The 27,966-nt window shown below is 44.7% G+C and overlaps 3 protein-coding genes across 5 annotated transcripts in view; 2 read left to right on the top strand and 1 right to left on the bottom strand.

Moving 5' to 3' along the window:
• Positions 1-153: 153 nt before the first annotated feature.
• Positions 154-4,212, top strand: LOC126539423 (uncharacterized). The gene has a single exon (XM_055075368.2). The coding sequence runs from the start codon at positions 296-298 to the stop codon at positions 959-961; it is 666 nt and encodes a 221-aa protein (XP_054931343.1). The 5' UTR covers positions 154-295; the 3' UTR covers positions 962-4,212.
• Positions 971-26,770, top strand: LOC126539418 (transmembrane protease serine 9-like). The gene is made up of 9 exons (XM_050186240.2): positions 971-3,940; positions 4,655-4,845; positions 13,926-14,256; positions 15,811-15,921; positions 17,003-17,234; positions 19,999-20,122; positions 21,905-22,067; positions 24,046-24,191; positions 25,382-26,770. Exons 1-9 carry the CDS (start codon positions 3,901-3,903, stop codon positions 25,643-25,645), a joined length of 1,602 nt encoding a protein of 533 aa, XP_050042197.1. The 5' UTR covers positions 971-3,900; the 3' UTR covers positions 25,646-26,770.
• The window catches only part of LOC126539421 (uncharacterized), a 168,270-nt gene continuing 166,745 nt past the window's right edge, over positions 26,442-27,966 (bottom strand). For all 3 annotated transcript variants that reach the window (XM_055075366.2, XM_072285670.1, XM_055075367.2), the window contains one exon: positions 26,442-26,637. In XM_055075366.2, the coding sequence (XP_054931341.1) occupies positions 26,620-26,637 (18 nt within the window). In that variant the 3' untranslated portion in view covers positions 26,442-26,619. The remainder of the gene's footprint in view (positions 26,638-27,966) is intronic.

Raw genomic sequence — 27,966 nt, 5'->3', positions numbered from 1 at the left:
TAATACATGCAGTATTATTGTTATATATTATAAATGTGCTTGTTGTTTATGCGACACCATGGCATAAAGAAAGATATTTCTTTCTCTATGTCATAATATGAGACCACTGAACAGCTCGTACTGTTCCAAGCCAAGCCCGAACGTTTTTCATGTTTAGTATCACGTGGTACTTGATCACGTGTCTAGCAGTGTCAACCGGTGTTGTTTGTCCCTTCGATCTCTTTAGACGCTTTTCACATCTCGCTACGATGCGTTGAACCCGGCGGACGAGATCTGCAAAGCAAAGAGCATCAGAATGCCTCGGGAGCGCAAGGGAGCGAACAAATTCAAGGACGCCGACCTCGACGGCTCGGGCGGCGTTGGAGGTGGACCGGGCGACATGAAGCTGCAGCCCGAGAGCCCGTCCACCAAAAAGCGTCGCACACCGGCGGCTCAGGCAAGCCCTTCGATTCCGGACTTGGTGCCGCCGCCCCCGATGACGGGCTACGGGGAGACGATCGTCGCCTCGAACCCCTTCGACGACTCCGTCACGTCGCAGCAACAAAGCCACATGCACCGGCGGCCACCACCGCAGCACGCCATGCTGCACCAGCCTCCGAACGTCTCGCAACCCCAGATGCCGCCTTCGGGTGGGCCCGTAATGCCACCGTCGGCGGCGATGCACCCGAAGCCGATGCCCATGTCCTCGGGTAAGGTCTACCCTCCCGATCAGCCGATGGTGTTCAACCCGCAGAACCCGAACGCGCCGCCCATATATCCCTGCGGCGTGTGCCACAAGGAGGTGCACGAAAACGAACAGGGGATCCTGTGCGAGAGCGGGTGCAACTTTTGGTTCCACCGCATCTGCACGGGTCTCTCGGACGCTGCGTTCTACCTGCTGACGCAGGAGATCTACGCTGAGTGGGTGTGCGACCGCTGCCTCTCGTCCAAGAGCATACCACTCGTCAAGTTCAAGCCGTGAGGTGGTGCGCTTGTGTTGTGCGAGATGAACGCTGGTTACTCGTGCGATGAAGAACACTAATTCTTCAAATCGTGAAGTCCCTTCTCTAGCAAAGCCAGAGACTCAAAAGAGAGTCATAGCTGTCATGTGCTGCATATCTACAACTACAAATGTATTTTGCTTGCAAATAGGTGCAGCACTCGTTATGCCCGATAGCACCAACACTGAAAGCCACATACTCACTTAAGAGGAAGCTTTAATTCGGGCCCAACTCCTACTCAAAACATGTAAAACGCAAGAATTTTTTTCTGAGATAAGCCCTGCACCGATTTTGATGAAATTTGTTGCATTTGAGAGAGAAAGTTTAATTCTAGTGACTGTCGGAAGCGGATTTTCGATTTAGGGCCTGAATTTTGTTAAGAGGATTTTCAGAAATTCGGAAGTTTGAAACATATAGAAGCACGAAGTGTACAAATTAATACCTGTTGATCACGAACAGCTAGCGCGGTTTTGTAAACAGCATCCATTAGATCATTGAAAGTGGACAAATTTGATATGTCATCTTATGTCTTACAGGAATTTGTTACGCCGTGAATAAGGGTTCTGCAAAAGCCGTATTTACATACTACTCATTTTATCGAGATACATGTGTAACATATCAATTTTGCCTGCTTCAGATGTACAATTATATGCAACTCACAGTATTGTGGTATCGCTTTTCATTGCTAAGTTACGTTGTTGTAAACTTGATAGTTTCGTTTCCTGTGAATTTTCGATGTTTAAAATTGACGACCTAAATAAAAAATTCAGAACCAACAGTCACTAAATTTTAAGCTTTTCTTTTAAATCCAACAAACCTCGTCAAATTCGGTGCAGTGGTTGATGAGAAAAATGAATTCTCGTTTTACATGTATTTACATAGGAGCACCCAAGCTAAAGCTTCCTCTTAAGGTACCTTTTGTGGTAATGGACTTTTTTTTTTTTTTTTTTTTTGCTGATAAAGAACATAATGTGTTTGACTAAAATGTGTGTGCAGTGGTTCATGATGGCATGGTATTTATACATGTTTTCGTACCATAAGTGATAAACAGTGGCCAAAAAAAGAATCCTCCGCCCGGAGTGAATGTTATGGCTAGGGAACTTGTACAAGATATTTTTTTTCTCCCATAATCTTATCTAGTGTCAGAATCAGTTTTTGGTGTCTTTAATATCTTTATAACTGATTTCATTTTGATACATTTCAAGGAAAGTCCAAGAGCTAAGGGTGCACAGCGTCTTAGGGGTGCTATTGTACCTACCGCATAAATTTTAATTTGCATATCATGATTCACATAATAAAAGCTCACAGCACAGTACATTGGCTGCAGCAACTTTTAGGTAAATTTCTTTGCACAAAATTTTAAAAAAGGCTTGCCTGAGAAAATTTCACTTTTTCTTGACATTAAAACAGTAAAATTTGCACAACGCAAGAACATGTACGTGTGTCATCACGGCCAATGTAATGGGTATGGGTAACTTACATTTGTGGTAAAAGCTTCTTTAGGAAAAGGGATAACTGAAACCAAAGTTGCTACTATCAAGGCATGATGTCAAGAAGCTGCTATCAGCAGTGATTATGAAAAACAAAACATAGACAGTGATAACCACTCAATAGCACTTGTCAATTAAAGTCGTGCATTCATATTTGCATGCAAGATTGTGTATGGCCACTGCTTGTTAAGCAAGCTTGAAAATGTTCTTACTACAATGTAGGCAGCCATGGCTTTCACATCGTGGCTATGATTGCATAGTTGTCTGATGACAAGAAGAATGCTGCATACAAGGCAGCATGCACTGCAAAAGCGTACTCTGTTTTGCTGCAATACATTTTCACCATTAGTGTCATGGCTGGGACTCTGATGAAGCGCCTGTTGATATACGCTTATCAGCACAACAGTTATCATCCATGAGTGCTGAAAATGGTCATGTGCCATCTATTACACTGCCTATTACTATAATCACATGCAGTTAAGCATTATGAGAAGTATTTCTTTACTGAAAACAGAAGGGGGGGGGGGTTGCTGATTTGTGAAAAATTTTGGGGCACATGCCGAGGAGTGCCAAACACAGTTGAATCCCAGTGTAATGAACATGTATACAATTAATTATTGGATCTAACAAATTAAGTCTAAAATGTTTATCCTGATATTGGCACGGGACGAATATGTATGCTTATGAAAAGGTATTTTTTGTGTCGGATGTAATTACTTAAAACTAGGTTTAACTATACCTCGATGAACATGATGAAACTGGGGCGACCGTTAGTGAAACAGTTGGTTCTGCCCGGGTTCCTGTGTTGCAAGTATTTTGCCTGCAATTCACATTTCTCATGGATCATTTGCACATACTTGTTGTTTTTACATTGTTATTTTCGCTGCACTCTTGTGTCAGATATCTCTGCCATGTATTAGCTGAGTGCTGTACCAGAACATGCGTGCCATTTAATAGCAATCATGTCATCTCTTGTGTCATGGGTATTATTTATAACATCTACACTTTCTTTTTTCATTTTGCTTCATAACTTCAACAATAATTAATTTTTTTTAATCCTGTAAGATATCATGGTTATGAAATTGTGTAAATATTGTGATGGAAACAGTGAGAGCTCGAGAAGTAAGCATGTAGGACAACATAGTCCATTTCAGCTAACCTACCTTGTCATCCAAAATCTGTTCCACAAATGTTTTCTTAACCCCCTGATGAAGGCCTCTAACTGCTCTTGATGACGTTCATTGCAGTGGATGTTGCATAGCAGTCTAATTGGCCCGATTATTTACAAGCATTGTTTCTTATCTCAGTTATCACTCAACCCCGCGTTCCATTACCTCTGTCAGACAATGAATTTCGACCATGATAAGATAAGTGTGGCAGCGGCATGCTCTCTTTTACAAGAGGTGCATTGAAGCTGCCTAGTTTCAGCGATGAAACTCCTCGCATTAGCCGTCGCAGTTCTTTGTTCTGGTAGGTGATATTTGATCCTTCCTTCAATGAAAATTATTAACAATGATGCAGAAACGAAGGCTGTTATGTGCAAAGAGGCTAGTGCACTAAGTGTAAAGAGATTGGAAGTGTAACTTGCATGATTACGTTGATGATATACATTTTCATGTCGCATGGCAGTAGTTGTTTCTGTTACGATGTGTATGGACATGTATGTTTCAAGCATGATCTCGGACTCCCATGTACAGTCAGCATGTTGGGCTTGTGAATATATATTAAAATGAACAGCTTCATCTTGTGTGAGTTCTTTGTTGGCTGCAGCAGTGACAATGGTGCTGTCAATATTTTATGTACTTATAGCCTTACGAAGCAACTGAGGCTGGCTGGTACAGTTTGTACATGTTGCACAACCATGCTTCTCAAGCTTTATGCTGGTCTTGTTAGTCTTGCATGATTAATCTTTAACAGTTAATTACATTGCTCTGTTGAAACGAGCACTGAACTCCAGAAATGATGGTAGTCATCTATTGCTAGCAGACAGACCAGTCCTAATTTCAATGCTGTGGAACTGTGTGATCGTTATACACCATGCTAATTGTTTGTCAACATCGGCATCTGTGTAGATACTTAGCCTTGGTTTGTATGCAGACAGTATCACAATTGAGTTTTTTTTTTATGCATTCGTGAAAATGAAAGAAAAACTTGAGTAATATGTCCCACCTGCTTCTTTTTTAGCTGGCCCAGTGTTTTCTCGCAGTTTGAACCTTCCTGCAATTTCTGATGCTGATAGAGCTTGCAAGGGTGCCCTCAGGCCTGATATCATTGACAATGACCCTACATACATCCTGAGCCCAAACTTTGATGGAATTGCGAAGTATCCTGCCGGCATATTCTGTATGTGGACATTGCGTACACTGCCAGGCAAGGTAAGTAGTGAGAAAAAGAAAATTAAATTCTGGGATTTTATGTGCCAAACTCGTATGATTATGAGGCACACTGCAGAAGGGGAATGTGGATTGATTTCAACCACCTAGTGGTGAGAAAAACAATGTTATAGCACCGTATGGCTTGGTGCACACATGTGCCTAATGGCATGAGAGTGAATTCAGCAGAATTTCAGTTGTACATGTGTAGATTTCCATTCATTTGATTCCTGCTAATTCAATTTAGCAACAAAAGACTGCAAAAATGAATGTTGCTGGCCGAGTGCTGCCGACAAGATAAAGAACGTCCTGTCACTTCCTCGTCACCAGTCACGATGCAGCCGACATTGTTCACCGAACGCACCCTTGAGAGCAGCACAATACCATTGCGTAAACGCTCCGTCATGTGTTTTTTCTTTCATATTTTGCTAGCTTCTTTTGCAAACCAAAAAAAAAGGACCACGTGAGACGTATCGTAAAGGAAACGACTTGATCGGTGGTTTCTGAAAGTGCTCTACAAATCAGTGTATCATACTTGGGGTGCTCAGCCAGTAATTAGAACATTGGGTAATTAAACCTAATTCATTAATGAGTTATGGGGAAAATAAAAAAAAATGTCTTAGTTACTATAGGCTAATGCGAATAGTATACATTCTGTTCAATTCGCTTATGTTAGTTATGTGAAACACACTTTATATATATATATATATATATATACACAGACACACACATATGTCTGGCTTGGCGCTCTTTGGCCATACCTGGCCCTTGCACCAATGAACACCATACATTCATTCATTCATTCATACACACATATGTGTGTGTGTGTGTGGAGAGAGAGAGTCTGTGGCTTCATATGACTGTGACTAAGAAATATCAGGCCCCTCAGTTCCACTTCTTGTCCATATATGAACAAGTTCATTGGATCCGCTGAAAATATAGCAAAAAAAATAAATCAGAACAAAGAAAGATGACACGTATGAAGATTTCATTATCTCATTCCAACCGTGGAAAATGTTGCAACAAAATCTTCATATGTGCCGTCTTTCTTTTGTGCTATACTGTGTGTGCATGTGCATGCGATTCCTCGCGTAAGGGGCTTTGTGGTTATACAATTAAGCACAATAATATTGCACTGAGAGAGAGAATTTTAATTCATGAACGCAAATGTGAAGAGGTTGGCCTGAGGAAGGTTCCGCTGACCCGCTGTTCCACATCGTTGCCTTGTTTGTTTTTTATTACCACCCTACTAACATTGCAAGCGACATGCCAGAAATCAATAAGCAGGCCTTCCTGCCAGGAAGGTGAACAATGAACATCTACGTTGTTTTGAATGTGTCAACACAGATAGTACATGTTTCTCATTCTTGCGTGGCTGGCTTCTCTGTTATAAACAACTTACATTTTTGTAAACAAAGAAGCGCTGTCAATAAACAAAGAAAAAGTAGGTGGTGCTTTATCGGTAAATGCGAGAGAAATGCTTTAGCCTTACGTTGCACCTTTGTGAGGGTCCTGATCCGTGATCTAAACTGCGATTACGTTTTCACAAAGTTTTGTCGAGGAGCTTACTCGAAACATGTCCTGTCGCCTCAAGGAGGCAAGTCGACGTGCAACTAACGGTGGTCCGGAGCAGACCACTGTCAGTGCACTATATGCATAAACACATACATGCTTTTACACAAACACATACAAGCTCTCTCATCACCTAAGTACCTTTGCCATGTGACCAGAATCCCATACTTCATACATATACACTTTTAACAGTGTAAGCTGTCATGGGCTCATCCCAATAGCCGTTTCCGTTGGCGATGGTGTCCGCCGCTGCTGCCTCCAGTGTCTGTAGCAGCTATCACTGGGAATAAGGAAAAAAAAAAGAACTTTGACCCTGCTGGAACTGAACCCAGGCCCTCTGCGTGGAAGTAAGCTAATTTCTTACTCAGCCACGCAAGAGCTTTTTTCTTTCTTTCTTTCATGGTAGTTATTATAGTAGCAGTCAACCCGACATTCACCAGTTATGCATAGTCAGAGAATGTAGAGCACAATGAAAGTCACACACTGAAAAGGCAGCGTTCATACTGTGAGTAGAAATGTTGGTTTCACTTTAGAAAGGTGGTAAGGATAAGCACCTCACAAAAATAGGGTACCAGTCCGGTTGTATACCGAGTCCATGATAAACATGTTTTAGGTGTAGGGTCATTTGGATACAATGTACCCTTGTAGGTACCACCGTTTCGGCATTTCGGTCTATCATTCGTGTTTTCCACAAACTGTGCATTCCCATGAGAAAAAACATATCGAAAGGTGCACTATTATCAGAGGTTGGCAGCAAGTATCACAGAATGAGATTTAATCTCAAAGTCTTTCTTTAAAATCCGTTGGAGGACATCCCAAAATAGGATGGCCTCAGTACAGCTAATAAAACAATGTTAAACTGTCTCTGGTACATCACAAAGGCAACAGTTGACAGAAGAGACAAAGATACCCTTTTTTTGTAGCCATGTTTTTACCTGTATGGTTTCACTATGAAGTTTATAAAAGAATGTTTTGCAGCAAGGGGATAAATACATTTTGCGAACTCACTTTAGTACATCGTGGCCTGGCCATTTAATGTGTAATGATCGGTAAAATGGAGGCGGAACTAGCGTGGACAGTAAATCTTTGTACAACGTTTTGCGCGACACAGAGTACAAGTATTCAGTGGAAAACCGAACTGTCAGGAAACGAACTGCCAAGTAAACTTCTTGCATGAACCCCCACAAGCATAAACACGAATAAAAATTTGAAGAAACAACTAAATCAGGTAACGCATTAACAAGTGCGACTTGCATGTATGATCAAATTATAGGATGTGAAGTATCATGAAAAAAGAAGACACGAGACACTTTTTGCCACACATAAAGATGTACTAAGCCCAGCCCACCTTCACTAACAGGCCTAAAAATATTGTCTCGCCTCATGGGCTCAAAAGTTGAAGACCATACGAAGGTTGCAAAGATACGGTGAAAGCGTTGGATGTATAGCCTAGCACAATGAATAACTTGCAATACATAGTAAATATTGGTTGCCAAGAACTTATTGCAGGCTTCGGCTTTCCCAAAAATAGAAATTCGTTGTGGGACGAATGTCTGGGCGTAACTTTGCAGGGCCGAAGCCCGTTCTTTCCAATAGTGTGCGCTTAATTTATGTGCGTCTAGCGGCACGCCAAGATACTTTGGCGGGACGCCTGCAAGAGCTTGCAAGCGTGCTGCGGAAGAATGCCCCATAATCACGTCCGCGCGCGAGGGGAGGTGCAATGTGACATGCGCCTCGCGTAGCGTCGATACGTGCACATTTTGCATTACAGTTGCATATTATTATACACTAGGTAGAACGCCATAAAGCAGTTGCACAGGTAGCGGCATAAATAAGCTAAAGAAGACTTGAGAAAGAAAAAGGAGTTTAAGGTGATGTATACAAGAATGCTAGAAAAAATATACTATATTGTGTACCTGAGTAAATCAAGCTGACCAGGTGACTCTGCCACCGCCGCGTTTCAAAGGGATGCCAATAATCAGCATCGTATCGTGCCACTTGCCTTGTGATGTGAAATGCGTGCCGCGTAGCGTATGTAATGTTCCCTTTGCATTGTGCATGCATAATAAAAAAAATTATATTAGATTATGAGGCTTTACGTGCCAAAACCACGATCTGACTCTGAGGCGCGCGGTAGTGGGGAGCTCTGAAAATTTGGACCCCCTGGGGTTCTTTAATGTGCACTTACATCTAAGCATACAGTCATGGAGGAAGTTTTCCTTCCTCCATGCATACAGACGTTTTTGCATTTCACCCCAATCGAAATGCGGCCGCCGTCGGGATTGGATCCCCCGACCTCGTGCTCAGCAGCCCAACACCATAGCCACTAGAGTGCACTACACTACGGTAACTCTATTGGATGAGCGGCTAGCTGGGGCGGTGCCTGCTTGGCAGAGGGACAAGCCGCAGCTCGACGGTGGCGCCGGCGGACTGTTCAGCTGATCGTTCTCGTGAAAACGACGCGAAGAGACTTCGCCACTTTATTCTATGACTTCGCCGCGAAGACCTTGCAGTGCGTGGTGCCGAAAATGGAGCTCCTATGCAGCCGCTCCTACAGCTACGTGTGTCGTGCAGGTCCGCGACTTTTTTTCCCCCTCTTTGACACTCCCGATGCTAACGAAATAAAAAAAAAGAAAGCACATCCAACGCACATGCTAGAATTTATGCGAAGTGAAGCGGTTAATTAAATTCTTTAGAGCTAACGGCAATGGGTACGATTCGGTGATGGCATGTTCATGCATGCACAAGAAAAATATTTAGAGATTCTGGGCCTTTTGTGTCACAGTTGGGCATACATATTCTGGAGGATTCGCCAAGAATGCGCACACCCCCAGTGGGGCATACCGAATGGCCAATTACCCCCGTCCGGCGTCGACTGAAGTCTAAACCACACATGTGCTTACAAGAGCTCCTATATTATGCCTAAATTTCGGCTGGCATTTGCTACCCTTCCCGTTACGCGACAGTGCAACAGTTAAGCACGGTCTTCTCATGAGCTACGCCTTTCTCCATAATTTTGAACTTCACTCCAAAAAAGTTCACGCCCCTTGGGGCGTATCTCGTCGGCAAACAAGGCTTTGTCTCGCCTGCGTTTCCTTCCTTGAACACTCTGCGCTCGCCGTATTTTCCTTCCAAGAATGCTACGTCACGCTGATAGCGTGCATGTTATTCGTGACCTGGAAGTAGCGGGCGCACGGTATTAAAGAAAGGAAAGACGCAGAAAGATGACAATTTCTGTTTGGTGACAAGCCTCGAAAGATGCTAACTTTTGTAAGACTGCTAAAATCTACACCCTAAAAGCAGTTTTCACCTAATCCTAATACCATGTTGTCCGGCTCGCCTCGAGGTTTTTGATCCGCAGCACCAGCAGCACAATAAAATAAAAAAAAAAGATATTTAGCATTAGGAGTGTCAAAGTGAAAAAAAAGTGTGTGTGTGTGTGAGAGAGAGAGTGAGAGAGAGAAGCCGGTCACTATATATAGTGAACTCTCGTTAAGACGAACTCGGTTAAGCCAAAGTCTCGCTTATAACGAACAACACAGTAAAGTTTGTTTGGTTTTCCATAGACTCAATGCAAAAAAAAATATCCGCGTAAGACTAACCGCCTCAGACGTACTATTCGGTTAGGACGAACATTCGGAGCGACTGCCACCGCTACCGATCCTGTAGGCACCCTATACTGGGGCGGCATTCTGTAAGAGTCCACCTAATGGACTGTCCATTTCGGCCGCTGCTGATTGGAAGCAGCTGTACGAGCAAGGAGGAGCAGCGGCCGAAATGGACAGTCCACTAGGTGGATACCTACAGAATACCTGTGGCGCTCATCGCCCGTGGACAGAGACGAAAAGAAGAGGAGAAAAGAAAAAAAAAGTAATAAAAGAACTCCTGGCCAACGCCGTTTCTCAGCAGGAGCATGTAGCTTCGCGTCATCATACGGGTCCTTCAGGCTCCACCCCGACTGCGCCACCGGTCACAGACGCCATCCTTTCACTCTGCCGCCTCGCCAACCGTCGATTGCGTACTCTTGCCGTCCCTAGGAGCATTGCACGTTTGCACGAGCATTGCACAGACTGGATGAAACCAAGCAAGAGTACCACTTGAAGACAGTTTGTATAAATGCTTTTTGTGTCATTTTCTCCCGTATAAGTCTACTTCATTTACCGTTTTGAAGTAAGATATTTGGATACACCTGATCATGCTGCCAATTATTTTTGGAGGGCACTTCCCTTAAGACGAACTTCTTATAATACGAACAAATTTTCATGGTCCCTTCGAGTTCATCTTAAAGGGAGTCTATTGTATATATAAAACGTGAGTATATTGTATATAGAATATAAGGTTATCAGATGTTTCGAAGTGGAGTGCCTAGAGAGGGTGCAGGAAGCGTTGATACGGTGTTAGGTATCGCCTGTGGAATTGCGATACGCAGGGTGTCGCAACTATCATGCACAAAGATTTTAAAATGTGCAAATGCCACCTAGCTGGACAGAACCAATGCAATGTTTGCCGTCGCTTGGGGATACTCGAATTATCTTTTGAATTCCGACTAATTACACAATTCGTCTTAATGAATCAACTTCTCAAATAATATAATTTGATGCCAACCTGATAAAACTTCCGACATAGCTTTCTATTCCTCAATACGTGCACGCCATATAAAAGTGTTTTTCCGAGCGTGAAAGAACCCCGCGAATACACGCAAAGGCCGCGAGCGGCCAGTTGCGTCCACGCAACTTATTCCAAGGGAAATAAGATTGATTGATTGATTGATTGATTGATTGATTGATTGATTGATTGATTGATTGATTGATTGATTGATTGATTGATTGATTGATTGAATACGGTGCAACTGACGGCGGTCTTCTCCTGATCACCGTCAGTTCCACTTCGCTCCTAGAAGATGCAGGGCATGTGTCGAAGGAACTCCTGAACAAAAAAAAAAAACTTTGCAATGTGGTGAACCAAGTTTAATTCCTGGATCCGGGAATTCTTAAAGAGTTGCCACTGAATGCGAGCGCATTTCTCTCGCACTTACTGCTAAATCGCCACTGAAAATTTTCAGAGCGCGCGTAACAGTTGCGTGAATCTCATACGTGGAGAGCCAATTAACGTGGTGAAAGTTAATGCACGCGCTAGTGCAAAACAAACTGGCGTGGTTGAACCGCGGCGTTCAGTTTGCCGGCGTTTACATGCAACAACCGTTGCTAGCGCATATGTCCACAACATCCTCTTCGGATGTGCCCTGATCGCCATACGTAGACCGTAGGCGCATTATTGCGCAGAAATGTTGCAACGAATTCGCGTGACCTTTTCTCCACTATCGCAGCCTCATACAATAAAAGAAATAGCAAATGTGCCGCTTTCTCTATCTCTCTAAAACAAAAAGAGAATGCGTTCAGTACGTCGCATTGAAGACAATGGAGGCGGATCCATCGCTAGTGCTAATGTCAAACCAGTGAGAAAGCGAGTGCTACTCATCGAAAATAGGAGGAAGTTTTTCAAGTACCTGACAAAGGTAGGCCTCGATAAATATAAGGTTATCGTATGTTTCGAAGCGTAGTGCTGGGAAAGGGTGTAGCAAGATTGATACGGTGTTAGATATCACCTGTCCATTGCGATTTATCATACCTTTCTGCGAATTATCGGTGGCCACAACAGCCCACCTTTTTTGCGTATCTGCTCGCGATTAATGCGCTTTTCTCGGCAAGCTGCGAAGCAGTAAACTTCTCCAGTGATCACAGACATTGCTAGCAGTGCTAGCAGCGCGGATTGGGAATGACACGCGAATTCTGCTGAAACAACTTCACGGCAATGCGTTACGCATTGCCGTGAAGTTGTACCATGGAGTAAAATGAGAATAGGCCCAACGCTGCTTCACGGCAATACGTCCATCATTGCCGTGATGCCGCACCACGCTTCAACAGTGACGAGCAGTGGCAGTGCGAAGTGGACATGAAGAACAAATTTTTGAAGACCGTGGTTTTTCTTGACAAGTTATCCCCACATTTCCGTACTAGGTATGGGCATTTCTAGTCTCTGTCCTGGGCCAATCCAGGAAACAGCGCCGTCTGAAAATGTGGGCCGATTTCGAAAACAGCGCAGTTAAGAAGTTTAAGGAGTCCGTCCTTCCTACTCGCCTCACGCGAGGGATGACGCGTTAGAGTGCCGTGGGCAGTGACTTGACCCCATTCTCACTCCCAACTCTCTCAGGAAGATATCGTCTTTAACAGATGTCAACTAGAGTTTGAATCGCCTTCGACATTCGTATACATACATACATACATACATACATACATACATACATACATACATACATACATACATACATACATACATACATACATACATACATACATACATACATACATACATACATACATACATGCATACATACATACATACATACATACATACATACATACATACATACATACATACATACATACATACATACATACATTACCTTGCTATGGTTTTTGCTGTGCAAGGAACCACAGTTTCGGGCAGCCTGTTTTATGTCCACTGCAGGACGAAGGCCTCTTCCTGCGATCTCAAATTACCCCTCTTCTGCGCCAATCGATGCCAACTAGCGCCCGCGAATTTCCTAATTTCATCGCTCCACCTAGTCTTCTGCCGTCCTCGACTGCGTTTCCCTTCTCTTGCTACCCATTCTGTAACCCTAATGGTCCAACGGTTATCTAACCTGCGCATTACATGACCCACCCAGCTCCATTTTTTTTTCTATTGATATCAATTAGAATACCATCTATACCCGTTTGCTCTCTGATCCAAATCGCTCTATTTCTGTCTCATAACGTTATGCCTAGCGATATTCGTTCTATCGCTCTTTGCGCGGTCCTTAACTTGTTCTCAAGCTTCTTTGTCAGTCTCCAAGTCTCTGCCCCATATTTCAGCACTGGTAAAATGCACTAATTGTACACCTTCGTTTTCAATGATAATGGTAAGCTTCCAGTCAGGAGCTGACAATGTCTGCCGTATGCGATCCAACCCATTTTTATTCTGGGAATTTCCTTCTCATGATCAGGGTTCCCTGTAATTAATTGACGTAGGTAAACGTACTCCTTCACAGACTCTAAAGGCTGACTGGCGATCCTGAATTCTTGTTCCTTCGCCCGGCTATTCATCATTATCTTTGTCTTCTGCATATTAATCTTCAACTCCACTCTTCCGCTCTCTCTGTTAAGGTAGTAATCTTAAATAACAGTTTTCCTCGTTGGTGAAAGGGTTCCGTTGGCGTTTTCAATATACCCATTCATATTTGCATAATCTCACCGCAACATATTTCTACCGGCAGGAGGAGCCAAAACAATAAAAGTAGCACAAAATTCAGTTCGGCCCGGTCCTTCAAGACATGCTTAGTTTCTCGTGCGGCCACCCAGGAAACATAGTTGCCTCCCCCTGGACTAGAGGGAGTGTTATTGCACGTATGGATCTAATCCAAGACGAGAACATACAATTAGCGCCCTGATATTGACCTCCTGCCGCCTCAGGTAATCAATTTGGCGTTCGAGGAGTTCTCGCTGCAAGACTCCCTGGACTGTGTCCGTGACCGGGTGGCCCTCTACGCCGGCGAATGGCGGCCGCAGCCTGAGCAGCAGCAGCAGTTGGCCGAGAAGCAGCAGAACCCGGTCGCGCTGGGCTCGGCCCTCGAAGACCACGGGTCCGCGACGCTTCTGGCTCGCTGGTGCGGGCCCTGGCTGCCGCGCGACTACGCGCTTCCGGCCAACACTCCAGCCACGCTCGTGTTCACCTCCGGAAGGCAGGGCACACCGGGACTAGGGTTCGTCGCGCGATACTACCTCACCGACGCTCCCGTCACAGGTGAGTGAAGGTTTCAGCGGGTGAGTGAACGGCGGACGAAGAAACGAATGAGTGGGTGATACACATTGTCGTGGCGGTGCTCTTGGCAGCGAGGGAAACGACGACACTGCAGCAATTGCAAAGATGAAACGTGCATTGGCTAGCCGAAATACACACGAACAATAATACGCACAGGAACAAAGGCAGTTGGGCTCGTCACGCAAACAAACCTATCGGTTGTTTGCCCACGTCGGACAGCGATGCATAAATCACTAGTGGGTGCGGTCCCGTGAACAGAATCGCTTCCGAGCGATTGCGCTCGTCATAAGCAGGATAATGCAGCCGGCGTCTGGCCACTCGTATATAGCTATAGTCTTGGAGCTAACTCTTCAGCCTTTCTTGAAAGTCAAAAACTCAAACAGAAGCAATGTTATGCTTAGTTCATAGCGTACGATATTTAACCTGACACCAACAAAAGAACGCCGCAATCTTTCCTTGCCGATTTCCAACGGACATAGCCTTCGCGCTCCGTGCGGATTCCACAGTGCGTGAGATCCGCAAATCTTCTAATGAGAATAGCGTTCTTGGCGTTGTTAGACCAGCTTTCTTTGGGCTTTCTAACTGTACCACCAAAAATGTGGGCCGATACCAAAGGTAGTGCAATCAAAAACTTTGTCCGTTTGTCTGGATATGTGCCGCTTTTGGGTATGTGTCACGAGGTATGCGCCGCTCTTCAATGAACCTCTCTGACGCCAAATTTGGGTCACTGTCTGTGTGCCACTGAGTATGCGCGGACTTCACGGTGGCGCCGCCAGATGACGTAGCGCGAAAGAGGACCGGAACGGGAAGCGCGAAAGAGGATCCCGGCACGCATCATGCATGACGTGTTCCGGTTGTTCGCATGCTTGGACAGTCATCGTGGATGAATTATGGCTGGATGTTTATTTGGCAATGGGCAACTTGCAAAATAGCGCGTGCCCTCTTCCGTGCAGTGGCCAAACCACTCACTAGAAGATCTGGTTAGAAAACAAAGCCTATCTCCGGTGTTGTTACGTGCGCTGCAGCAGGTCTCTTTTAGCGATTTAACTTGTTTTAAAGCGCCCTTTATTTCTGCTCCTTACTTGTTATGCGTCAAATAATAGTTGAATAAGACACCATCTTTTTTACATTCACGAGAAAAGGGTAGACAGAGTATACTTTCCTATAGGCCATATGTAGTTGGCTGCCATGCACAGCTGTCTTCTAACAAAAAACCGATGTCCGGACTACTTTTATTCATCTGAATTCCCCCCTAGGAGGAATCGCGAGCCCAAAGGCTTTCGAAGAATTCATAAAAGAAAATAAATCTACTGATGGTTCCCCGACAACCAGCATCTAGCCACCGAGAGGAAATTCAACAGCCTTGACTACCGCCAAATTCTAGAAGCTGTTGAACGGGAGCAATACTTTGTTCTACCAGTCGCTCTAGACGACAGTATTTCGGTTGCAAAATACCTTTCTCGCGCTTGCGTAGAATATCTTTGCAAATGATCCATTGGGCTGTAAACCTCTGACTCTCTTCCGAATATACTGCAGAACATTGCAAGGAGGAAGAACTGCGGTGCCGCAATGGCCAATGCGTGGACGAGCGCAAAAGGTGCGACCGGAACGACGACTGTGGTGACGGAACAGATGAGGAGAACTGCGGTAAGCGGCCGACATTTTCGTGACAATAAAATGCTGCGATTAGGTAGCTTTAGCACAGCGATGCACTAATGTAGAGCCACAAATGCTGTTTGTAGCGTTCTGCTTCAGGCAGGTGGGTTACATTACATTTTTTTTTTTTAGCTAATGACTTCCACCCATTTTGCTGAGTTACGTAGAGTGCATTTGGTCGAAGTTTAATGCAGCTCGAGCTCGGTAAACAAGTAAGCAAAGCTATTTATTTCAGAACTAATATCGACGCCAAAATCTGCAGTTCAAAACTTGCGTCACCCCATCAAGTAAGGTAGAGATCAAAGTAGATTCTAGTATGCCATTACAACCAAAAGATTTAATGAGAAGTGAAAAACCCAACGCCCTACATCGTCTCTACCAGCAAGAAGGCATAATCGGCGCTAATTACGCGCCAAGTATGGCAAATCAATTCTGTGGAAGCTGGAGTAAGGTTTATGAAAAGGAAACATTGACGTCCAGTCGGCTGTAGCGCTAATCTAGGAAGGAAACCCATACGGGTACCTCAGAAAGAGAGTTTCGCCGTTCAAGAAAAACAGACACGGGTTTCTCTTTCTGAGAAAATATGTGTCCCTTTATTTATTTATTTATTTATTTATTTATTTATTTATTTGGTATATACTGCCGGCCCGAGTGTTAGGCCTTGGGCAGGAGTGGGTATATATGAAACAATGCAAGAATAAATGATCAATAGAAGGGTACAAAAATTTCTTTTCAACAGCATCCTAACGTTGCGCGTAACAGCACTTGGCACTGCACATAACAAAGTGAGTATTCGATATCGCAGCTCTTATATATATATATATTTCGATGGGGGCGAAATGCGAAAACACCCGTGTACTTAGATTTAGGTGCACGTTAAAGAACCCCAGGTGGTCGAAATTTCCGGAGTCCTCCACTACGGCGTGCCTCATAATCAGAAAGTGGTTTTGGCACGTAAAACACCATAATTTAATTAATATATATATATATATATATAAAGCTTTTGTAGCACGCAGTCCAGTGGTCGACATCGCTTTTGTTTGATAATTATGCGTCCGTCCGTTCGCGTCAGGTCCTGAGGTTAGCGGCAACGGGTCGGAGACCTGTGGCCAACCACTGGCCGACCCGTTCCGCTTCCACGGCGACGAGGACGCGTACATCGTTGGCGGGAGCAAGGCGAAACCCGAGAGCTGGCCGTGGCAGGCATCGCTCAAGCTGGCCGAGGACCCCGTGTACGGACACAAGTGCGGCGCCACCCTCGTCGACAGGCAGTGGCTCGTGTCGGCGGCCCACTGTTTCCGCACGTGGGTGCGAGTTCCTTTTTTCGTGGCAAAACTATTGACGTCATCAATATCATGACATTTTACAACCATCGCAGCAGGATAAACGCTTCTCCTGGAGATAGATTCACTTCAGCAAAACAGCAAAACTGGGCGAGTTGGTATAGGTTGACCATTTTGAACTGTAGCGCACAGAGAAGGAGCACAGGAGAAGAAGGGGACACACACGATGGCTACACGTACAACTGATTTTTTTATTAGGAAAGTGCGAGCCTAAATAAAAACTAGTAGCATTTGCGCACGCGCAGTACAACATAAGAACGTCATTGTGAGAAAAAAGAAAAACAAAACATACAGAACGGCTACAAAAGTCCGAACGATGTCATTTGCGATCGAGATGCGAAATTTCAGCCGGCTTTAGGTGTACAGATAAACTGAGGAAGGTCATGTAAGCCAGTTAAATCAGACCTCCGTGAAAAGTATACGTATTCTTTCTCCGCAGATAACATTCATAATCTCATCAGTGCGTCAAATTATCTTTGGGAAAGACCTCAGACATAGTACTGATCTCATCGGTGCGTCAAATTATCTTTGGGAAAGACCTCAGACATAGTACTGCGCAGTGTGCGAGGGAATGCCGGATAAGCATTGAACAATGCAACCACTCATTCCTGGTTGGAAGCTCGAACCCATCATCTCAATGCGCCGATGTGTTTTCCCGTTGAACGATCCGCCTCGCGTAATATTCAGTGCAGTGAAGAGTCGACCGTTTCCTCAAGGGAGCACATATACGTTACCCCTCGTGTCGCTTACTCGACCCTAACTGCTTGAGTTGAAGCACGGCCTCCCAGACAGATCGGGAGGTCGTGCTTCAACTTGCTTCAACGATTCATCAAAATAATTTCCAACCGAATCAGGGCAACACTTCACTTCAATCAACCAAGAGAACAGGCTGGCATCAGCAAGAGATGTTCTACGTTCGATCACATCCATGTCATCAATCAGGTAATTGAGAAATCTACGGAGTACAATAAAGTTCTCTATTTGGCTTTCATGGATTATGAAAAGGCAATTGATTCAGTAGAGATACCAGCAGTCATAGAGGCATTGCATAATTGAAGAGCACAGGAGGCGTTCGTGAATATCTTGGGAAATATCTACAGATTCCGCAGCTACCTTGGTTCTCCACAAGAAAAGTAGAAAGTTGCATATCGAGAAAGGGGCCAGGCAAGGTGACACAATCTCTCTAATGCTATTGAGTGCACGCTTAGAAGACGTGTTCAAGCTATTAGTCTGAGAAGGCCTTGGAGTGAGGATCAACGGCGAATATCTCAGCAACCTTCGCTTTGCAGATGACATTGTCCTGTGCAGCAACACTGGGGACGAATTACAACAAAGGATTGAGGACCTCAAGCGGGAAAGTGTAACAGTGGGGTTGAAGATTAATATGCAGAAGACAAATGTAATGTTCAATAGCCTGGCAAGGGAACAAGGATTCAGGATCGCCAGCCTGTACAGGAATACGCTTATCTAAGTAATTACTCACAGTTGACCCTGATCATGACGAGAAAATTTGAAGAAGAATAAAAATGGGTTGGAGTGCATACGGCAGGCATTACCAAACCCTCACTAAAAGCGTACAACTGTCGTTGAAAAGAAAAGTGCACAGTTATTGCATTCTAGCGGTGCTAAGATATGGGGCGGAAACTTGGGAATTAACAAAGACGCTCGAGAAAAAGTTAAAAACCGCGCAAAGAGCTATGGAACGAAAACTGTTGGGCGTAACGTCAAGAGAAACTAAGAGAGCGGTGTGGACCAGAGGCCAAACGGCGATAGCCGATATTCTGAATTGAATTCTTGGGTTTTACGTGCCGAAACCACGATTTGATTATGGGGCACGGGAACTCCGAATTAATTTTGACCACCTGGGAATCTTTACCGTGTCCCCAATGCACGGGACACGGGCGTTTTTACATTTCGCCCCCACCAAAATGTGGCTGCCAAGGCCGGGATTCGATCCCGCAAGCTCGTGTTTAGGAGCGTAACACCATAGCCGGTAAGCCACCACGGCGGGTAAGCCGATATTCTAGCTAACGTTAAGAGGAAGAAATGGAGCTGGGCAGGCCATGTAATTCGTGGGGTAGATAACTGCTGGACCATTACAGGTACAGAATGGGTGCTAAATTAGGAAGGAAAGCGCAGTAGAAGACGGCAGAAAAATAGGTGGGGCGATGAAATGAGGAAACTTGCAGGCGCAAGTTGGAATCAGCTAGCGCAAGACAAGGGTAATTGGAGATCACAGGAAGAGACCTTCGTTCTGCAGTGTACTGAAAAACAGGCTGCTGATGACGATGGTGGTCGGAGAATTGGGTTAGTGTAGCAGAACTCATTTTTTTTTTCATTTGCGCTGTGTCCTCTGATATATAGTCACAAAGAGTCATAAAGGCTTTGTATTCACGGCTGCAAGCTCGCCACTCGAAATGCCTAAGCTTGCAGCACGATGAGCTACGGGTATAAAACGGGTTGCAGAAACACGTCCTTCAAGCAGCACCGATATCGTGCGGCAGCGAAGCAAAGTGTTACGACAAACTGTAACTTTGAAAGCTAGAAGGCCTGGCTAGTTGGTTGTGCACGATTCAAAACATAACAGCGCGACATAAAAAAAAAGAGGGCGTAAACCGAAGAAAATACAAGCGCGAGTCTTCGCCCAAAATCGCGTTGTTTGAGCTGCGAGGAATTATTTTCATTTTTCCTAAGCTGAGGAAGGAAATTGTTTTCGCAATTACAGGTGGGGAGAGCCGTCGGATTGGATAGTGTACGTGGGAAAGTACTACCTCTTCGAGGACGAAGCTACTCAGCAGCTGCGCTACGTAGATTCCATCTTCATTCACCCTGGTTATCAGATGGCCGTTGTGAGTACACATGTTCATGTCGGTTTCGTCCTCTTCTGAAGAGTTTAATTAATAAATAAATTAAATAAGTAATGTTTTATTATGACATAAAGGAGCCCTTGGCAGGGGAGCCCTTGGCAGTTGGCAGGGGAGCAAACATTGAAAAAGTTGGAACGCATGAAGAGGTGATACACGAACGAAAACGCATTAGGTGCATTATATATATAAAAAAGCATTAAACAATATTATGAAAATCCAACGCAAACAAAAGAAATCAAGAACGTAGACAAGGAAGGTCAAAACGATAACAATCGTTAATTTTTTTTCAATAAAGTTAGGCAGTGGCAAGGAACGAGTTAAATCGGTTAACGAGTTCGAACTAACAACGGAGCAAGAAAAAAATATATAAAAAGCACTATTTGAATATATTAGTGCGAGGATAGAAAGGAGGTTATCTTAAGGTCATGATGGAGACGAGCAGATGACTTCATAGCGAAACTCGTGGGGAAATTTTGTTAATGTAGCTTCCTTACACCCAATCTTTCATCAAGGTACCACTTGTTTACCAACGATATAACACTCACGGAGTGGTATCACGTCTTACCAAAAGGTAGGTTGTAAAGTGAGCTTGACACCTCGGTATCTTGACCGAGCGAAGAAGTTTGGCTTTGTTGGTAAGACATGTTGCAGCTGATGAGAGTGGTTATATGGGCTTATTGGCTTTGATTAACGTTCAAAAGCAACACAGTACACGGACGAAGTAACTGGACAATACGAGGACTTTTGTGATTTACTAAATTCGTTGTATTCCCTGCTGCGCGCGAACGCGTTCTCAAACCATACTTCTCAGTCAGTTTCGGTAAAACGGTGCCACGGAGAAATTTGCATGTGCTGGTATGTGATGGTGGTGATGACGTTGCTAAAGGTGGGGTTAGCGTGGCACACCTGGTCAGGTTGCGCATGTACATACGTAACGTGGCCGCTTCTAAGTGCTCACTCGACAAATATAATTTATTTGAACGCGTATATTGAAGAGCACTTGCACCGTGGGCATTGCTGACTATATATTTTACCTTGCAAGTCTCTGTGACGCGTCTTGATATTTTCATCATGTGTACACGCATGATTGTTCTCTTTCATTTGTCGCTGGCGTTTGAGGTATTTATTTATTTACTTATTTCAGTATACTGCAGGCCAATGCTTGGCCAAAGCAGGAGTGAAATCATGCATTCTCATACACTTAAAAGAACAAGAACATACAATTTTAACATCACACATATACAAAACGTAAAAAAAGATGCGTGGAAACGTACATAAAACACAATTTTACTAGGTAAACAGACGTTCCAGTGCACCAGTAAAATCACATGTGGAAAAAATAGATGGCAGTAGCGAATTCCATTCTTGCACTATTCGATGGAAAGGAACTGTATTTAAAACTGTTAGTTTTGGCAAAAAATGGAGCAAGTGATGGCCCATGAACGTTACGAGTGCTTTTGACTGGAAGAGGTTCGATGTACTCTGGAAGCTCGAGTTAATTTTTTTCCTGATAAGCTCTTATAAAGAAATGATAATCGAGCACTCTTCTGTGGGTTTCCATTGCTTGAATGTTGTGCAAAAAACATGTTGAGTTGACTTAAAGACAGTGACTTTAATACATTTGTGATAATTTTTTTTTGTGATCAAGGAGCAGGTGAAAACTGATTACAGTGAAGAAAGACAAGCACTCTTCGAAGCAAGCATACGGTTTCCTTGCGTCTGATACGGCGCTAAAAGTTCGTCGTCTTTCCCACATTCTTCTAGAGACCTGTGCTGGTGGAAAACCGAAAGGATCACGACATCGCGCTGCTCAAGCTGAACGCGCCCGTCACGCTCAATGGACAGGTGCAGCCGATCTGTTTGCAGGAGCTGCCCGAGCTGGCCGACAACACGACGTGCTACGTCACAGGCTGGGGTGCGACCCGCGGTAAGAGGCTCTGCTGTGCTTGATTTTCTTGACCAAACCTTATATCCGCGTTCTTACGGTACAATGATCTTGGATTGCAGCGTGAAGTGACACGGACACAGACTAGAAGCAGACACTTCGCGCTATAATCCAAAATCATGTTACCGTACCAACTCGCCCAACTTTCTATCCTTTTGCATTAATTTTCTTATGGTACATTAGAGTGGTCACTACTGCGCTCCAACCCGATTTGCAGCGATACTGTAGCATGCATGTCGAGATTGGAGCCAGAGAAAGCCTGCCCCAACCGAACGTTAAGCTGCTCCCAGAGAAATCGGAGCAGCCACGTGACTGAGATTCGGTAGGAGCTCGGTCGCGCCCTCAGCTCGTAGGTGAGAACGCCTTCAAGCGCCCTGAGCGAGCCATGCGAATGCGTTCCGAGCGCTCGATTTCAGTCAGCCGAGTGCGAACCACACTGCGAGAGCGCTCGTGGAGCGCTGGAAAGCGACCAATCGAATGTGCCATTAGAGTTGTTCTGCGCTAGACTCTCCACCTTGACCTTGGAAGAGGCTGCGCAGATCAACAGAATGCGCTTAACTGACTCATCAGCGGTCCCTTAAATGGTGAAAACACTGGAGAAACACTTATGCACTACGGTGCCTTCAAGATGTAGAAAAGTGCTTGATGGCGAATAGTTCAGGGATTAAATACTAAAATACTAACGTTAAAGAAGCATGTAGTGACCACTTCGGTCGAGAAGCCGGCATTACCCCCTTCCACTTTCTCTCCTCGTACTTCCTGAAGTCGAACAAGTCTCGTGAAGTCATGGAGCATCGAAGTGGTAGACATTAAATTACAAGAAATGGGGGAGGGGAGCGCAATCTTCATTTTTTATACAAGTAGGGCACCCTAACGTCTAGGCAACTGCAGCACCCATTTGTGGCGCTTCTTGAGCTACAGTGTGGACCACGGAGCAGTTGTACTCAATTCCATAACAGCCCTGGTTCGACAAAAGCGCAAAGTACTTGTAAAGATCTAGGTTTGTACTTCAAATGCTGTTGCCGCAGGAGAATGCAGCAGTCGACCGCAATGTTTCTTACTCGTTTGTCCTTGTCCGAAACGTGCCATGTTTTCAGCTCTAATGGATCACCAACCCCAAATAGTGAAGTTAGCCTGCGTGGAACATAGATTCAAAACTAAGCGCAAATAACCTCGTTTCTTCAGTGTCATATATCGCAATTGCAACGCCACAAACAATCCTGAGCGTTGAGAATGCATGAAGACATCTTTAGCCCAGGTAATTACCATTTTCGAATCTTGTTTTGCGCGCGCGCGCGCGCGCGTATGTGTGCGTGCGTGCGTGCGCGTGTGTGTGTGTGTGTGTGTGTGTGTGTGTGTGTGTGTGTGTGTGTGTGTGTGTGTGTGTGTGTGTGTGTGTGTGTGTGTGTGTGTGTGTGTGTGTGCGTGTGTGTGCGTGTGCGTGTGTGTGCGTGTGCGTGTGCGTGTGCGTGCGCTATCTCACGAGAGCTGTTTCACGCTCAAAACGTGTTCACTGCATTCAATCCATGTCTTACCATTGTAACCATTGTACGAGCGCGAGCACTGAGAAACATCATTAAATTCGTGAGCTCGTCAATAAAAAGCACTACCTAACCATATCTCGCTTTATTCTTGCTGTTTCGTAGGCCGTCCAACTGAACGAGAGCTCTACACATGCGATCGCATGTTTTCACGTGTATTTTTCTGAGCTGGTCGATTTCGTACGCGAAAGGCACATATGCGCGAGCTTGCAAGTGTTAATTTGGGCAAACGCGAAACAGAGACATAGAAAAGTGAAGCCATTGCCCGCCTGCTCGTCGGTTCGAGCACTCAAGCCCTCACTGTTCTTTCAAAGCACCCTATTCGCGAGCGTGCGGGCGGTAAGAATAAGCGCTCCCCTCGATACTGCCGCAAAGCACTCAGTCGTTTTCTTGCTGTCGCCGCCCAAAACCCTCGCAAGAGGCCGAGATGAGCCCCGTGCTGAAGCAGGCCGCCGTGCTGGTGCTTCCGGTGGACGAGTGCGCCACCTACTACAACGGCACGTGCGTCATCAACCAGCTGATGTACTGTGCCGGCTACGAGGACGGCCGACACGACTCGTGCCACGTGAGCAGTCTGTTCTTTTAACCCCGTAATGACCAACGTATATGTTTTCTTTTTCTACGCCCGTTTGATACCACAAAATTCTTATTTAGGCAATGGAAAATTAGCAGATAGCCTGTAGTAGAGTTTTTGACACGCCGGTGTGACCAAACGATATCCCTAGTGGACTTTCTCTTTTAATCTTTCCGTCCCCTTTCCCCAGTGTAGGGCAGCCAACCGGGCTCAGTCCTGGTTAACCTCCCTACCTTTCATTTATCATTTGCTCTCTCTCTCTCTTGACACGCTGGAGCGAGCTTTCAGTTTTTCTTAATTCGACAAACAAAATACTAATGAATTAATTACTACTTAAACGGAGTTTTTACTCATACAACATTCAATTGTTTACTTTTTGTCCAAGTGCACTCTCCCTGGCCAGAAGCAAAGGTCAACAAGTTGTTCTTTTTCTTGAGGTAAAACTGCGTTCGGGCATTCCAGGTTTAGCGTAAAAAGAACTCAATGCATGCCACTACATGTGCATAATAACGGAGCAACTGCAGCACATCAACTCGGCCAAGGACAATACAGCAACAAAAAACGAGAGAGAAACGTTGTATAGGTGTAGAGTCACTCGGCTTCCTGTTCTGACGTAATAGCAGCAGTAACAACAGCTGAGCAGTCGTTGGCTCCAGAAAAAAAAAAAAAAATAGAGATGCTTTCTTTACCGAGTAATACGTCTACATCTTAATAAGTTATGTACAGGCAGGAAAAATGAAGTCGGCAGACCGGATAGGCGGCGCAATTCTTATTTTCTTTGCAGCCTAATCATGTAGTATATAACATAGTACAACATAAATAGGTGCAACCTACATGCGCTTTTCAACCAATGCAGTGCATTGAAACAATGCCACGTTGCACGGATGCACCAAAATGAATTAAACTTTTTTAATGCCGTGGTCTCTATTAACTTCTGCTCCCCCACTGCACTTTTCTTTTTGCTTGTGGCAGCAAATATGTAGATATACTTGAACATATCTATGCTTCCTTACGGAATTTATATAACCGCAATGCACTATTTTTGTTATCAAAATCACATTCAATTTTGTGCTTGTGTTTTGTCTCCGCAGTGCCTGAACACTGACGATGCTGAAATTAGGAAAAATATTATATAAAATCAATCTTTTTTTATTTCTCTCTGCTGCCGTCACGTTGTACAGGGTGACAGCGGTGGTCCCTTGGTGGTCAAGCAAAGAGGCAGATGGCAATTGGCCGGTGTGATCTCGGGGGGACTCCGATGCGGGGAGCCACGACACCCAGGCATCTACACCAAAGTGGCACCACACTACACCTGGATACGAGACGTCATATCGGGAAACGTCACGGAAACGGGAACGGCGAATATCGGGAAACGTCAGCGGAATCTTGAACGGCGTGAGAGGAGGAGGAGTCGAGACCAAACAACGGATAGTCCCCGTTTTTGACAGCACAAGTACCACCTAAATGATTCACTTGATAGAAAAAAAAAAAAAAAAACCTTAAGCAGTGCAAAAAACAAAAAAGAAAGAAAAGGAAAACACAGTGTGCACAGAGTAATTTGCAATATACTGACTTCACGAGTCATCATTTCCGAGTTTTCTAAATTTAAGCACAGCTTCTGTCACTTTTAGCACTGCGCAATCAACAAACATATTCAACACATAGGCAAGGAAGTAGTGAAACTTTTTAGCATGTCGCTACAAGTACCCACTAACCACTACTGCCTTATGCACAAATATGTGGCACCTTTGGGCATAACAGTAATGTTACTCTGGTAATATCTTGCAAAAAAAAAAAATTCTGTTAGCATCAAGGAGAACATGCAAGAAGCCTTAGCGTCGCATGCCCGACATTGCGAGAGTGCTTTCAACCAAGGCGTAAATAAGATTTATTACAATGTGGGTCGTCCGCGTGTTTATCCGCAGGCACAGAAGTTTAGAAAAAGAGGTATTGCAGGTACTTTCGATGCACATAAAAGTCCTGCAACACAACAGGATCTTTCCTAAGTTCTGGGTAAAAGCAACATCACAAGGTTTCGCTACGAGCGCAATATTATTTTTTTTTTTATGAAGGCTACGCATCGCCTAAACTTTATCGTGGATTCCGAGATTGCAGATGCGCCAGTGCGATCTTGGAGGCCGCGCTCCCTTAGTGAGTTTTCAAACGCCTCATGAATTCGTTATTACGGTGTGGTAAAACTGTTACATCTACACTTGAAAGTAAGCGACAACTCCCTGTAGGTATCGAGTATGAACAAGCTGCACGGAACATGTTTATTGGGGGAATTGCACTCTTTGGCTATTAACACATTTTTATTGAACAGTCATATAGAAACAATATGGCATAACTAGGCCCCTGGCGGTCCGTCAACTACATGAGTTCTTCATCCTAATTGTCGACATGCTGAAGAATACTGGTCCTAATTTTCCTGGAAACCCTGAAAAATAGCGGAGAGAACATCAAAAAGACAGTAACGTATGAAATTATTGAGCACATCTTCTGAAACTTCCTAAGATGACATGTAAATGTCGGTGGTAATAAAGAGTGGTGCTACTTGCTGCTTGTCATAACTTTGGTGTACTTTTTCCCGCCTCGAAAAATCTGATGGTTGACCTCTGTTCAGCACCATATACGCGGGCAATATAGCTTTTCTTTTTCTTCTTTCTTTTATATGAGGCGAGGTTTACGTGCGGTGGTTTTATACAGTACTGTTGTTTGTTCCATCCCTCATTCGGTGCTGTTTTCATGTCGTTACGGTCGAGAACGAATCGGCAGGAAAAAGCCCACTTATTAAGCTGGCTCGGCCACCTAATAAGATGCAAGTAATGTTAATTGTGGTTGCAGTGTGGAAGCATTGTTTCCAGAACCGATGGTAAGACGCTGTTATAGACGAGCTTATGCCCCCGCATTCAGAAATGCGCCTTAACTTGAAGCCATGACTTGGCCGCTTGACGCGAACTTGACGAATGACTTGACATGAACACGCCGAAGGAACTGTAATGAGCATCGTGGGCACGATAACGTCAGGGCTTTGTCTTGTGGCGGACTTGGCCAAGTAAAGTCGTGGCTTGGACTTAAGGGTGAATGCCAAGTGGTCGAGGAAATAGTCTAGAGACTGCGAGGCGGAAGGGTGTACCACCAAAGCCCTGCAGCATACTGCATTGGCTGCTTCTCTCAGCGAACAGGAAGCGCGCGCAAAACCGACCAGTGCATTTCACATAGAATGCTCAGATGCAGCATGTCTCGAACAAGCAGCGTATGGCAGCAAGCGTAAGCGCCCTACATACCAGTGCTTCTGGTTCGCGATTTGATCTGCGCCGATGCGGTGAACGCGACCTTACACAGACAGGCTGTCATAAACGCTGCGATCGTGCTTTCGATATACATGACGTCGGTCATTGCTTCGTCGCGAAGGGTATAAATCTTCACATACCCCGCGCAACTCTCCCGCGGACCCTGCGTTTTAGCGGCCCACAACTTGAGACACACTACCCTAGTAAACAAGCATGCATAAGTTTTCTGCTGTCCTAAAGGATATAAGTGAGTGGGCGTGGCCCCTGGTTTAGCTGCTTTTTTTTTCTCGTTCAACTCCGCACACTTCTACGCGCGCAATGCGAGCAGTTGAGTGTTTGGACATTCTAAAGAACTTGCCGCTCTTCTAATTTAAAAAAAATTATTTCGATACCCTAAAGGCCCAGAGGCCATTACATAGGGGGAAGGGGGATTATTATACACTCATAACGTACTACAATGTTACAAACACGAG

The sequence above is a fragment of the Dermacentor andersoni genome, chromosome 11 (genome assembly GCF_023375885.2).
Source record: "Dermacentor andersoni chromosome 11, qqDerAnde1_hic_scaffold, whole genome shotgun sequence".
In the NCBI taxonomy this organism is placed as follows: domain Eukaryota; kingdom Metazoa; phylum Arthropoda; class Arachnida; order Ixodida; family Ixodidae; genus Dermacentor; species Dermacentor andersoni.
This window is presented reverse-complemented; position numbering and strand designations above follow the sequence as displayed.

Coding starts and splice junctions, on each gene's coding strand:
- LOC126539423 (XM_055075368.2), top strand. CDS start 296: ATGCCTCGGGAGCGCAAGGGAGCGAACAAATTCAAGGACGCCGACCTC.
- LOC126539418 (XM_050186240.2), top strand. CDS start 3,901: ATGAAACTCCTCGCATTAGCCGTCGCAGTTCTTTGTTCTG. Junction 22,068..24,045: donor AGGCTGGGGTGCGACCCGCG/GTAAGAGGCTCT, acceptor AACCCTCGCAAG/AGGCCGAGATGAGCCCCGTG. Junction 24,192..25,381: donor GCCGACACGACTCGTGCCAC/GTGAGCAGTCTG, acceptor CACGTTGTACAG/GGTGACAGCGGTGGTCCCTT.